The 13,151-nt window shown below is 50.2% G+C and overlaps 1 protein-coding gene across 2 annotated transcripts in view; it reads right to left on the reverse strand.

Annotated features, from left to right (window-relative positions):
• Smad1 (SMAD family member 1) overlaps positions 1 to 13,151 on the reverse strand; it is a 62,083-nt gene that overhangs the window by 25,753 nt on the left and 23,179 nt on the right. For both annotated transcript variants that reach the window (XM_005077731.4, XM_021231616.2), the window contains exon 2: positions 10,037 to 10,608. In XM_005077731.4, the coding sequence (XP_005077788.1) occupies positions 10,037 to 10,436 (400 nt within the window). In that variant the 5' untranslated portion in view covers positions 10,437 to 10,608. The remainder of the gene's footprint in view (positions 1 to 10,036; positions 10,609 to 13,151) is intronic.

Genomic DNA, 13,151 nt, shown 5'->3' on the forward strand with positions numbered 1-13,151 from the left:
GCAGGGCTTGAAATATTAGATAAGGTCCCATAAAAGTCAACAGGAGGACACGGCTCCACCACAGGGCGTTTCCGGGCTCACTCTTCACAATGCAATCTGTCGCGCGGGGACGTAGGCTCGGCCTAGCTAAGTGTGTCATTCTGGGGGGCTGGTGTCTGATCAAAGCCTGTTCTCAGCCAGGGTTTACTAATTAGTGCTTCAAAACAGAGGAGGTTGAGAACATCGCTCCAAAGATTATCTTTCCAGTGTGAGTGTGTGAGTGAGTGTGTGAGTGTGTGTGTGTGAGAGAGAGGGACAGAGGAGGGAAGGAGAGAGGGGGACTGGGCTGTTTTCCTCAATCGTTTCTCTATTTTTTGAGACAGGCTCTTTCACAACCTGGAGTTCTCTGTTGGGCTAGACTGGCTAGGCCAGGAGCCCCATGACTGCACGCCTCTGCCCTGCCCCCCAGGCTTTTCCTGTGTGTGCCGAGGACTGAACTCAGGTCCTCGCGGGTGTGCAGTGAACGCTTCATTAAGCCATCTCCCCATGCCCAGGGTTAGGAGGCTGTTCTAAGAACATCATTTTCCCCACACTGATTTCCCCTAAGCAAGACACTGGTGTTTGCTTACAGGAATGCAGCCATCACTCTGGAGAAGAACAGCAAAGCACAATTCCAACATAAACAGGGAAATGAATTGTATTCAATACCAGCACTGGGCCTTTTCTTTTTCTTTTTTTTTTTTAGAAAATAAAAGCCAAACATTCAATTTGTTTAAAAGAAAAAATAGCCTAGATTTAAGTTAACTTCTGAAAGCTCAACTTCCTGGAAAATGGCAGGCCAATGACTTCTGCCCCACCCCTGGCGATGCCCATAGCACGCTGGCCATGGCTGGGGGCTACCTGAGGTTCCCCACCGCCCTCCCCACAGCTGTCCCAGGCTGCAGCAGGGTCAGTTTCGCTCCTCTGTCTCTGCTCGCCTGCCTCCAATGCTCAGTTCCTTGTCTTTCACGAGCCCTGTCCTCCCAGTGACAGCCGCCATGCTTTGCTGCTGACATCCTTCACCTGGTGGGACATCACGCCCTCGAGGGCAGAACTGCGGTTCCTTCATGTGAGTCACCCAGAACCTCCACGTGTTTTCAGTTAGTATGCCTGAGTTTGCCTTCAATTCCTGGTCTGTTTAAGTTGATGAATATAGTGAAGCCTTTCGGACTGTGTTCTTGGGACACTCACTACACAGGACCGACTGTGAATATCACCCCGTTCCCACTACATCAGAACCGGGGCATCTGGGTGAACTCAGCCTGGTCACCACCGTACAACCAGTACAGGTCTCCTGTTTGGGATGTTTAGTTATGGAAACCGAACTTCAAATTTCTCACCTGTGCCAACTCTCCAGTGAAGGCCCCTTGTACCCTAAGACTTCATACAGTGGCAGCTCTGAGTCTCAGGGAGAAAACAGATTCAAACCAGCGTGCTATGGGAATGACCAGCTTGGCCTTACACGGCTGACAAGAAAGCAGTGTCCAGGGCCTTCGAAATAGCTCAGCAAGTAAAGGGTGTTTGCTGCCAAGCGTGAGGACCTGAGTTTGAGTCCTGGAACCCACACAGCAGGAGGAGAGAAGTCACTCGTGCAAGTTGTGCAAGCCTTACACACACGCACGGGCACACAAGCGCGCGTGTGCGCGCGCGCATACACACACACACCATGGTGTGCACCTCTCCCCTCATAGACAGACAGATGTAAAAACCCTCACAAGCACATATGCATATGCCACTGGTAATTAAACTGGTAATTAAAAGGATACAGACAAATCTTCAGAGCAGAGCTGGAGGGACAGGGAGAGTAGTAACTAACTAACCTAAGAATACAGAACCAACTTCCAATGGGGTTAGGTCACCTGTGGTTGTCTAGCTAATACCCAGTGACTCAGGGTTCAAGCCTGGACAGCCAGGCTCCACAGTGGAGCTCTGGACCACCTTGGTCTTAAGGAGTTTCTGAGCAGTTGGCTCAGCTACCTAACAATCTACTAACACCTTCACAATGACCGCAAGCTGCTCTGCCTGGAGAGCCATCACCGTTCAATTAATTATATTCTCCTCTAAGTTCAAACTGACCCCAGCTAACGTGCTCTGTGAGGCTGAGACACCGGCTTCCTAATGATGAGTACTGACGGATGGGAAACAGACGCGAACCAAACTTCCTAAGCACCCAAGACGCAGGCGCCGATGCTCTCCACTCTCCCTTTCAGCCACAGGCTGGCACCACAGGCACCGCGGATGGCATGCTCTAAAACCTGCAACCCCGGTGTCTGGCTCCTTAGTTAGGGAGAAGCGGCTGCTTCCCGGGTCACGGGTGCTAAGTGGCGTGGATTTGAACGTGGATTCTAGCTGTCCGATTTCACGTTGTTCATACTCCCCCTCCGCCTCTCCACAGCCTGTGGCACGTGCTCCTGATGTCCGAGTCAATGAGAACACATGCCTGGCTTAAACATAGGGCAAAACACGGGCAATGAGATTCGTTGTCACTGTTCTTATTGTTCTGTTTACCGCTAGTTTTCTGGGGCATTTGCTTCATGAGGACTTGTTCACGTCACAAGCTTCACTTGGTCCCACAGACAGCACGGGGGTCTCTCCTCTTCTTGCAGAGAGAATGTACTAGTAGTGCAGAGAGCTCAATCACACACTGGTTGAAAGCAACTTCACAGTAGCCCTAAGGAGACGGACAATCTCAGGGACCACCTTCCCTCACAGTCAGCAGCCAGAGTGCCTCAAGGAGGAGGTGAGCGCCCTTGGGAGATAAGCAACGTCCCCTGGTCAAACTGCCCAAGTTGAATGGAAGCCTAAGCCTGATCACCCCCATCGGGTTTTCCCATCATTACTAAGGGAAGGTGGTGCCTTCTTTACATGACCTTTCCTGTCCTGACTCCTCGGGGATTCCACTCTACCCGTCTCCATGGGCTGACCCTTCTCATAGTACATGTGACCCATCCCCATAGCTTACAGTCTGTTTCTGTTTTTAGGACTTTCCTGATGAGATGGCCTCAAATCTGGGTGGTCTCTCTCATTTCTGTTGCCGTGTGGTGTAGACAAGCTTCTTACTCCCCTCCCTACCTTGCCAGAGTATCCCTGGGATTACAGACGTGGGCTTAATAAGGGCTTCTTGAAAGCATCTGGCTTTAAGGAAGAAACAAAAACAAAACAAAAACCCCTCCCATGGGTTCCAGCTACACAAACAATAAGGAAAACCCCGCCTGAAAAGCAAGGTAGAGGAACCGACTCCTGAGATGTCATCCTCTGACCTCTGCACGGATGCGGTGACATGTGCCAACCTCATGCTCCTCACATACAACTCATGAGAAACCTCCCAATTCTCTTCCCGCGCCTCGTTCTGACTGCACCTCTCAGAGGCAGGGCGAGGTGGGAAGTGTTCTGGTCATCCAATGCCTTGGTAGGCTTCTTTGGCTAACACAAACCCAACAGAAAATCATCCGATGGGGGGGAGGGGATATTTTTATTTGTTTGTTTGTTTGGCTCATGGGGCTCCAGTGGGTTCAGGATGCTTTGCTTGGTTCCACGGCACACCACAGCCCGAGCGCACAGAGGCGTGAAGCTGCTTCTGTCTCGGCAGGCGGAAACCAGCACGGGGGTGAGCCCCAGTACCCTTCAAGACCGAGTCCTCAGTGACCTGCCTTCCAGTCGGCACCACCAGCGGTGGCGCAAGCTGCTGTCATCTCCCCAGACTGACACAGTAGGACACTCGCATGACAGCCATGCCTATAGAAAACATACTGGCTAACTTTCCCTGGTCTTAGCCGTTCACTTAACTTGTTTTCCTTGTTCTTTAATAACACTCATTTACTTGATTCTCTCTCTACCTAAAAACTGATTACAGTTCTCTGTCCAGGGCTGGAGGATAGCTCTGTTGGTAACGTGCTTGGCTGCAAACACGAAGACCTGATTTCCATTGCCCCAGGCACAATGGTCACAGTCCCGTGTATCTCCCCCACCCCCTGCACACACCCTGGGAAGGTGGACACAGGAGGACTCCTGAAGCCTGGTGATTATCAACCTTGGTGACAGACTCCTGCAAAGGAAGTTCACACCCAAGGTAGTGCTCTGGTCTCCAAATGCACACATACACATAAAGAAACCCCAGGGTTATCAGGCGAACATCTCTGCATTGCCCCATGGGCCAGTGTGAGCTAGAACACGGTGTCCAGGTGTGTGACAATTGAGGAAGTCTTGTCAGTGCTATTCTGAGGTTTATGGTCAGCCTCTATCCACACCTGTCATTCAATTTAGTATGCACTACTATAATTACATGCCAGTCTTTCTTGGTGGGCGCAGTTCCTGTAGAGCCCTGTGTTTATTGCAAATGTCAGAAGAGAAATTGAGGTGTATTGGAACACAGTGCATGCTGTCTTGTTTTAATTTTTACAATTAGTACTGTTAATTGACCTCCAATGTTCAAAATCTTAGTAAGGAACACATCTTGGTATCTGATTTATTTAACTTCAAAACCTTCAAGAAAAGTCAATACATGCCCTCCCACCCCCACCCAGAAAACGTACTGCACAGGCTCTCTGGGATTTAATGATAGGTTCACATCCCCAAAAACCGTGAGGTCAAAACAGTATAGGTTGAAATGCACTCTTGCCTAACCTACCTAACCCTAAGGCCCACCCGTGCAGCTCCCTGGGGACGTCACCCAGGGTATCGCCTTGGGAGCATCTCCCGGGGGCATCAGCTCCCTCTGCAATTTCCACAGATGGTGTGTCTGACTGGAACACATGCTCCGTACATCTCCTACCATCGCCAGCACCATGCTGCACGCTGCCAGCCCAGAAAAGATTCAAAATCCGAGGGTCCATTGTCACTAGGCACAAATCACATCTGCACCATCATAGGGTGCCCGCTGTCGTAGGGCAAAGCACTAGGGTGTCTGGGGTATGAGACAAACTGACGATCTTCCAAAGAACATTGTTTGTTCTGTTGTTCTTTGAGACAGGGTTTCTCTGTGTAGCCCTGACTGTGCTAGAACTCACTCTGTAGACCAGGCTGGTCTTGAACTCAAAGAACCTTCTGCCTCTGCCTCCCAGGTTCTGGGATTAAAGACATGCGCCACCACCGCCTGGCTCACGGGACGCTTTTTGAGCTGAGATCATTATGGCTTTACAGGCAGCTTTATGTGACCACCAGAGCCTAACAGGGATACTGTCAAATGAAGAAACCTGAAGCATCCTCAGGCGTCTGACAGGGATACTGTCAAACAAATGTGCAGCATCCTTAGGACCACTCAGCCTGCTTCCTTCCTTGGCATCCAATTTCCCCTGCCCTATTCCTGCTAGGCAATAATGAATCTTTCTCCAGTTCTATAATGTTTGAAATGCTCTCTTCCAGGCAAAATTTACCAAGCCACAAATTACAGGGTGAATGGACAGCTAGGGTTGAAGTTCATATTCAGCCAGCAGGTGAGGAGGCATTTCAATCTTAAGCAGCCAGCAGCATTAACAACAAAAATGGAAGTCTCCGGCTTCATTTGTTTGCGGGGAGAGGGTGGTATCTGATGAGACAGGCTGTTACTATGAGGCCCCAAACTCTCAACTTTTTGCCTCAGCCTCCTGAGCGCTGGGAATATAGACACATGCTGGCACACCTGACAAGTCTCAGAATTTTAAGCTCGGGTGTGAGAAGGACTTCCATGTCAAAGTGCAAAAAAATAAATTTAAAGAACCACCACACGAGGAAAAAAAAAAAAAAAAGCAGAGGCCAGCAGCCAAGAAACCCCCATTAAGGCACTTTGAGAGCAGCGGACAGCAGCAGACTGGTCTTCTCACCACCACAATTAGGTGACTTACTCAGCCTTGGTCAGCATTTACTTTGGGAAAAGAAAAAGAGAAGCAATACTTAATCTGACCACTAATAAGCAGCCTCCACGCGGAAGGCTACTAAAAGTCCAAGCACACAGTCAGACTGCTGCATCAGCGGCAAGGCCAGTCTCAGGGACTCTGGGAACTTTCTGCTTCCTCGGAGTGTCTACATGTGGGCAGAGCTGGGCTTCAATAGTGGGCCAGCGTGCGGCCTGTCCACAGAAAGAAGGCTCTCTGCTTTGTACATGCACCGAAGCAACAGTGAACACAGAGGGAATATTTCTGAGAGTGCTGAGGTTCCCCTACCATCGTGTTTGCACGATCTTATTTGTAATACACGCCTCAGGTTAAGAAGAAACCGTAGTTACTTAATTTGACTAAATTATTTTGGGGCAAAGAACAGAAAGCAAGATGCTCAGAGGAACAATGACAAAATCTGCACCGAGCCAAATGAAAACAGATTCAATTGTCTTTCTCTCAATAACCTTGATGACTACCTGAAGGAAAAATCTAGAAAGAGTAAGCCAATTTTCTATCTGTATCAGAACATGAAAGCCCCAAATGCTGAATGGCTGGAAGATTAATTCACCCTGGGAAGGAAGGGCACAGCCTCACCACGACAGTGGCCCTGACTGGCCTGGATGCTTACTTACCAGGGGTTCAATAAACCTCAGCACGGATATCAATCACAATCCCAGCAACGCATGGCTGTCGTGTGATCACACACGGACTCTAAGAGGACAACACCACTTCTAAGTATGAAAAGACAAGAGTCAAAACCCTGGTGTAGTTAAACCAAACACATCTCAGCCTTGTCCTGCAAGGGTCTCTAGAACGGTCCCGTGGGTGGCTCCTAAGATTCTTGGCTGAAGAGGGCAAAGATCATGAAGCTCAGAGTCTTAGCCAGCCTCTCCACCTCATCAACCCTTTAAGTTAGAGCAGGTTACTAAGGAACAGAACTGCGCCAGGAATGGCTTCCCTTTCCATCCTTACATCTGAGGACAGTGGTTTTCAAAGGCTGCACGAACTGCAAACTCATCTCTACAGAGACAGATGTCCACATGGGCAGACTAGTCACAGCATCTTCAGTGATCACCAACAATCCCTGCCGTCGCGGCAGCTGCCGAGGCAGAGAAGGCGGAGGCACAGTGCCTGCCCTACGCAATCTTTCCTCAGGGGCTATCCGAACAGCAACTGGCTGTGACGTATATTATGAACAAGCTCGGGCTGCTATGGAAAGGCATAACCCCTCTGGGGTAAGAAAAGGGTAGGGTCAAGTGAGTCCCAACTACAGATCTGATGGAGAGAGAGAGAGGCGGGCTGGACCATGGGAGAGGAGGGAGGGGTTACAGCAGAGGCCTGCACAGAACTCAAGCACAGAGCCATGGAGAAAATGGGGAAGTGGGAGGGGCGGGCTCTGCGAAAGAGCTGTGGGAAAGTACATCTTTCTATCAGGGCCACACCCTAATAGGTCACAAGCTGCAGAGGTCACACAGAGGTGACCAGGTACGGGCTGCAGCAGTGCAGAGGGAGATGGAGGGCGCTGGGGAAGGACACAGACCCAGAGTGTTCTGAGCAGAGACCTCAGGTTGAGTGGACTTCTCGTGTTCAAACCCCTCTGCTTCCCTGACGTCTGACGCCCAAGTCCCTTGACTTGGAGGAGTCACTGTCACTACTTGGGTGACATTAAACTGCCCCTGTGGGCCCTGTGGCCTGAAACACATGCACCCAGAGTACGATTTGCACATTTCTTTTTACTCTGGGACACTCCCATCTCCATTTCAGTTTCTGACTAAAAGAAAACTATGTGTCTGTATGAGCTGTTCCTAAAAATAAACAACATAAACTTACATCCCTTCTGGTTTGACAGACAGTAAAGAATGTTAATACAAAAAAAAAAAAAAAGAATGTTCATACTAAAGCCAATGAGAGCTCAGGAAGGTTGCTAGGAAAAGGGGGAAATGGAGGCCAGAGCAACCTATAACAGTGTAACTTTCAAAGGGTCCAATAAAAAGTCACCCGAAAATAAAGCTACATGTGTAAGAACACAGTGAAAACTTATAGAATACTAAATAATATTATGTACGATGGCCTTCAATCCTTCCCAAATGAAATTCCAACAGAGGAGAGAGCCCTTCACAGCACAAGACAATCATAAAAATGTATATTCTACAGGCATACGGCACAATATGGAATGAAGAAGACAATCGCTTCCAGAGAAATCTAATGTCATTATATAATATTTTAAAACCATACAAAATAATGTGTTCCTATGAAAAATGTATGAGTATAAAACATGCATGGAGATAAATGTCAAACTCAGATTGGTGGTCACTAACAGAAATGTAATCAGAGGGACACACTTTATAAGTTTAGTTTATATGCTCTCTTTCTTAAAACAGGCAGTGGACACAAAAGCTTTTGCAAATTATTCCCCAGTCTTTGCTTTTTACATGACTGAAATAGTCCACAAAAATACACAAGGTCTTTGGCGATCAACCTATCACTGCATGACCGAGCTGGAAGTTTGTAGTCTACCCTTGGGGTCTGAAGTTCCCGTGAGAGAAAGGTCACCTGGCCATCCCGGGAGCAGGGACAGGGAGGGAAGCCACACGAATCTGACACCATTCATATTTGGGGACCCTCAGGAACCCTCAGCTAAGTGAACCAACCCATCAACAAAAACATCCTGCATGACAGGCACGTGGCAACTCAATGCTTCAATAGAGAACCCCTGCCAGTCAATCCGTCTGTCCCTGCCGGTCAATCCGTCTGTCCCTGCCGGTCAATCCGTCTGTCCCTGCCGGTCAATCCGTCTGTCCCTGCCGGTCAATCCGTCTGTCCCTGCCGGTCAATCCGTCTGCCCAGATGTAGAAACAAGCTCTAGGACAAACTATCAATTCAGAATGTCGTGGCTGCTCCCTTGGAAGCCCTCATCTGCAGATGGCACAGTGTCTGCGTGAGGCCTCTACGTGTCTGCTCCACAGCTTACATCAGATCTGAGCCGCCTGCGATGCCTAACACGTGGTAAACACCGGGTGACAGTCACCCCGCTGATTAGAGACTAAGAGGGGCTTCTGTCCTGCGCCAGCTGCTGCCACCGAGTCTAGGCATCCACAGGAGTCAGCCATGTGGGCTGCACTGCCCGGGTGCTGGATCCAGCAGTCACACAGCACCTAGCCCAGTCACCTCAAGGCCCTGGACTCCTTCCAGAACAATGGGCAGATTAACCCTGAGACTATGGCAGGGCAGACCTGTGGTGGTCTCTAAGCTGAGGGCAGGCCAATGCAAGCCAACCTACGTGAGGACCTCCAGCACTGCTGACCCTGGGCAGCATCAGGAGCAAGCACGTCTGAGCCCCATGTGGTGGCCACCGTACCTAGTCAGGGGCTTGGGGTGACCAAAAGGAAGCAGATCCTCCCTGACCAAAAGGAAGCAGATCCTCCCTGACCAAAAGGAAGCAGGTCCTCCCTGACCAAAAGGAAGCAGATCCTCCCTAACCAAAAGGAAGCAGGTCCTCCCCACCGAGAGCTCCCGGACTCTGAGCCCCAGAAAGCATGAAGGCCACTGACTTTTCCAACCACCAAAACTGAAAGAGAAAGTGTCAGGAAGGAAGAGCCTGCCTGCTCAGCAGGGACAGAGTTCCTTTCCTAACTATTTTCATCTGCAGCTGACTCCGTGTATAAATGCAGAATCCACGGACGGGAGAGGCCGACTCCAGCCTGTACCACAGCCCAACGCCACACATGTGAAGACTGAGATGTCTCAGAGTAACAGCAACAGCTCCTCACACGGCAGACCACGGCCCCATGGGGAACACACCACAGCACACTTCAACACGGGTGACAAAGAGCGCTGTCGGGAAAATGAAGTAGTGCTGGTCACAGGCGCCCCACGCTGCCCTTCCTTCAGCACACGGGACAGAGCCCTGGAGCCAATGGCACCAAGGGCAGATGCTTTCACACTCGCAACGCAAAGCAAGCCTTCCTCTTCATAAAGTGATCGCTACAGGCGCTCGTTACAGCGCGCGGGGGCCGGCTAGGGCCCGTGTGCTCTTTTGCACATGCAAGTGTGAAGACACACAAAGTTTCCCCCAAGCATTCTGGGATTACACCCCACAACAGAAAGGCACTGTTGCTCTGATCTCAGCGGGGCTCACGGGGCACACAGAGCCCCTCGGCACTCACCAGGGCTTTCCACACGCTTATAGTGGTAGGGGTTGATGCACACCTCCTTCTGCTTGGAACCGAAAGGAAACTCACAGCACTCCAGAGGCTTCAGTTCATGGTGGCTCTGGAGGTCCGGCCAGCGCCACACTCGGCAATAAATGACGTGGGGCAATCCCTTCCGGTGGGACACCTGCAGCCTGCCGTCCAGGGAGCGGGGAATGGTGACGCAGTTACTCGGCTGCCCCGGGCAGCTCAGGGCCTTCTCCAGCTCCTCCATGGCCCCTTTCTTCTTCTTCAGTTTCTTCACGAGAGCGTCCACCGCCTTCTCTGCCCACTTCTCTTCCTCGTCGCCCTGCTTCCACCCGAGAAGTCTCTTCACGGCTGGGCTCGTGAAGGAGAACAGGCTGGTCACATTCATGGCGGCTGCTCTAGTTCCTCACGCTCCTCTCGGGGTGAAGTGGCGGTGTCTCGAGAGGGGAGAGGCCGGAAGAGTTCAGCTTATTGACATCGATCCTCTTTGGCGTGTCCGTCGTTCTGAAAAGTTGAGAATGCTCTTCCTTCTGTTCCAAGAAGGGGCCCAAAGTTAGCACCTGCAGAAAGAAAGGAGAGGAAATGGGCTGTAAAACCACCTCTAGACGCGCCACGATTAACTGGTAAGTGCCCGGTGCCAAGCACTCAGGTCTTTTTCTGTGCGGGTGGTCCCTGGCTAAGGCTGCTCAGCTTCACGCTTGGGTGACTTTAGTAGAGAGATGAAAGCCCAGGCTGAGCTCCTGAGAACGTGCACTCTATGATGCCAGAGGCTGGGCCGAGTTCTAGAACTCTACATGGGAGCCCCAGTGCCCACTGCAACCCGCTGTACCTGGGCTTGGAGCGGCTAAGGAACTCGCCAGGGCTGAATCAGATTGTAAGGGTGGGGCCTGAAGGCAACGGGATTGGCGGCCTTACAAGAGGAAGAGAGCAGACTGCTCGGAGCAGCACCGTGCCCAGGGCAAAGGTCACGCGAGCGTCTGAGGCGGCAGGTACCCACTCGGGCAGTTTGCATGTCACCGCCACAAATGTACACGCAACAGGCAAGCCTCAACGGACGCCAGGCAGAAAACCGCAAAGAACGACCCAAGGACGATTCCCACGCACGACCCCGTGGGAGACTGGCCTATCGGCTGACAGGCCCAGGAGTAAAGTGCAAACGCGTGGCCCAGCTCAGTGGAAAGCAGCATGTAAAGGAGGAAAGGCGCTGGAGTATAAGGTGGCTGGGGCCGAGGAGCTAGCATGCCCAGAGTGACTGCCTCCTACAGGCCTGAGTCCCGTGTCAAAGTCCACACACACTGCAAGTCAGGGGTGGTGGCCCATGCGTTAACCCCAGCCCCAGCAGGGGACAGCTGGGTCCCTTAACGCGCTGCTGGCTGGCCAGCCTAGACCAGCTGGCAAGCCTTAGGCCTTGAAAATGAACAAATAAAACAACCACGGTGGACAGCTCTCGATGGCTGCAGCATGTGCACACAATTACACGTAACATACAACGATCTCTGTCTCACAATAACACAATCACACGTAACACACAAAGATCTCTGTCTCACAATCACACATAACACACAAAGATCTCTGTCTCACAATCACACATAACACACAAAGATCTCTGTCTCACAATTACACGTAACGCACAAAGATCTCTGTCTCACAATCACACATAACACACAAAGATCTCTGTCTCACAATTACACAATTACACGTAACACACAAAGATCTGTCTCAGTACAGCTAAGACAGCAACAATAATATTGGCATTAGAAGCAACCACATTTTAAACAGGAGTCATGAAGAAATTACAGTAGAGACGAAATATTTTAACTGAATGACTACAGAAACATGACATCAAAAATATTAAGATATAGCTTGGCAGTGGTGGCACACGCCTTTAATCTCAGGCAGAAGCAGGCAAATCTGTTCTACAGAGAATAATAGCCAGGATTACACAGAGAAACCCTGTCGAAAAACCAAAAACAAACAAACAGAGAAAGTAAGAAAGATGTGACATGCTGTAATTATATGGATGTTTATAACTAAAATCCATATTTACTGGGAGAGAAGAAAAAAAAGCCTGAAGAGGTGGACAGTGATTTAAGCCCAAAGAAAATACAAGTAATTGAGACATTATTTTTTAAGTATACTAGAGAAAACCTAATAAAACTGTATAATCTCTTAGCAAGACTGATCAATAAAACAGGAAATTCACAGAATAAATTGGGGACAATCTTCCTCACCCTCACTGGCCACTGTAGTGAACTGGGGTAGTCTGCACTTCCTGCTTCCTGGCAGGAAGAACCCACCTGGCCATTCCAGCTCAGTTAGTGTACCTGGAGCACAGCACGGTGCCTGGTACAGACAGATTCTCAGCAAATGTTTGGTGACTGGGTTCCAGAGAACTTAGACTAAGATGAAAAGATTGCAGGTTCCCTAAGTTCCTCCAGGGTAAAGGCTCAACTCACTCAAGAGAGAGCTACCACCCCAATTTACTAGTTATTTACAAGTTTTCATTTAACAGGAAAGAAAAGAGAAAACAAAGTTACGCCATTATCAGAAGTCGCACTGGGTGAGCAGGCACCTATTGATATGGTAATTCACTATTCAGTAAAGCACCACAGGCCCCCAGAACTGGAAAGACCGCTTCTTCCCAGACCTCCAGGAGCAAATCCGAGAGGTCCTGAATTTCTTCCAGCCCTTTTCTTTTAACCTGAAACAGCTTTTTAGTATTTTAATCACTGACTTTCAAATGGCAGGGTTTATTTATCTCAAAACCACTTGCGGGCTGTTTTCTGACGAGGGTGCACTTTATGAAGTGTGTTGGGGTGTTGGGGTGGGGGGTGCCTAGGGAGCCACCATTCTGGATCTTCACCCCCCCAAACAGCTATCCCAAATGCCTAGAACTAGGGCGGGGGGGGGGGCGCAACACCCTGAAGAGGCTTGATGTTTAAGGCAAGAAGCAGGGCGCAAACATCCGAGTAACTCCATGGAGCAGATGGCTAAGCCAATGCCACCCCATGGGACAGCACTGTCCTCTTCCGCTACTCTGGAGTCTCTCCCAGAAGGAATGCTGACAAAGTACCCGGGGTAACACGGTGTGGCTGGTAACCGC

Source organism: Mesocricetus auratus, unplaced genomic scaffold (assembly GCF_017639785.1).
Source record: "Mesocricetus auratus isolate SY011 unplaced genomic scaffold, BCM_Maur_2.0 Super-Scaffold_100041, whole genome shotgun sequence".
NCBI classification, from domain to species: Eukaryota; Metazoa; Chordata; class Mammalia; order Rodentia; family Cricetidae; genus Mesocricetus; species Mesocricetus auratus.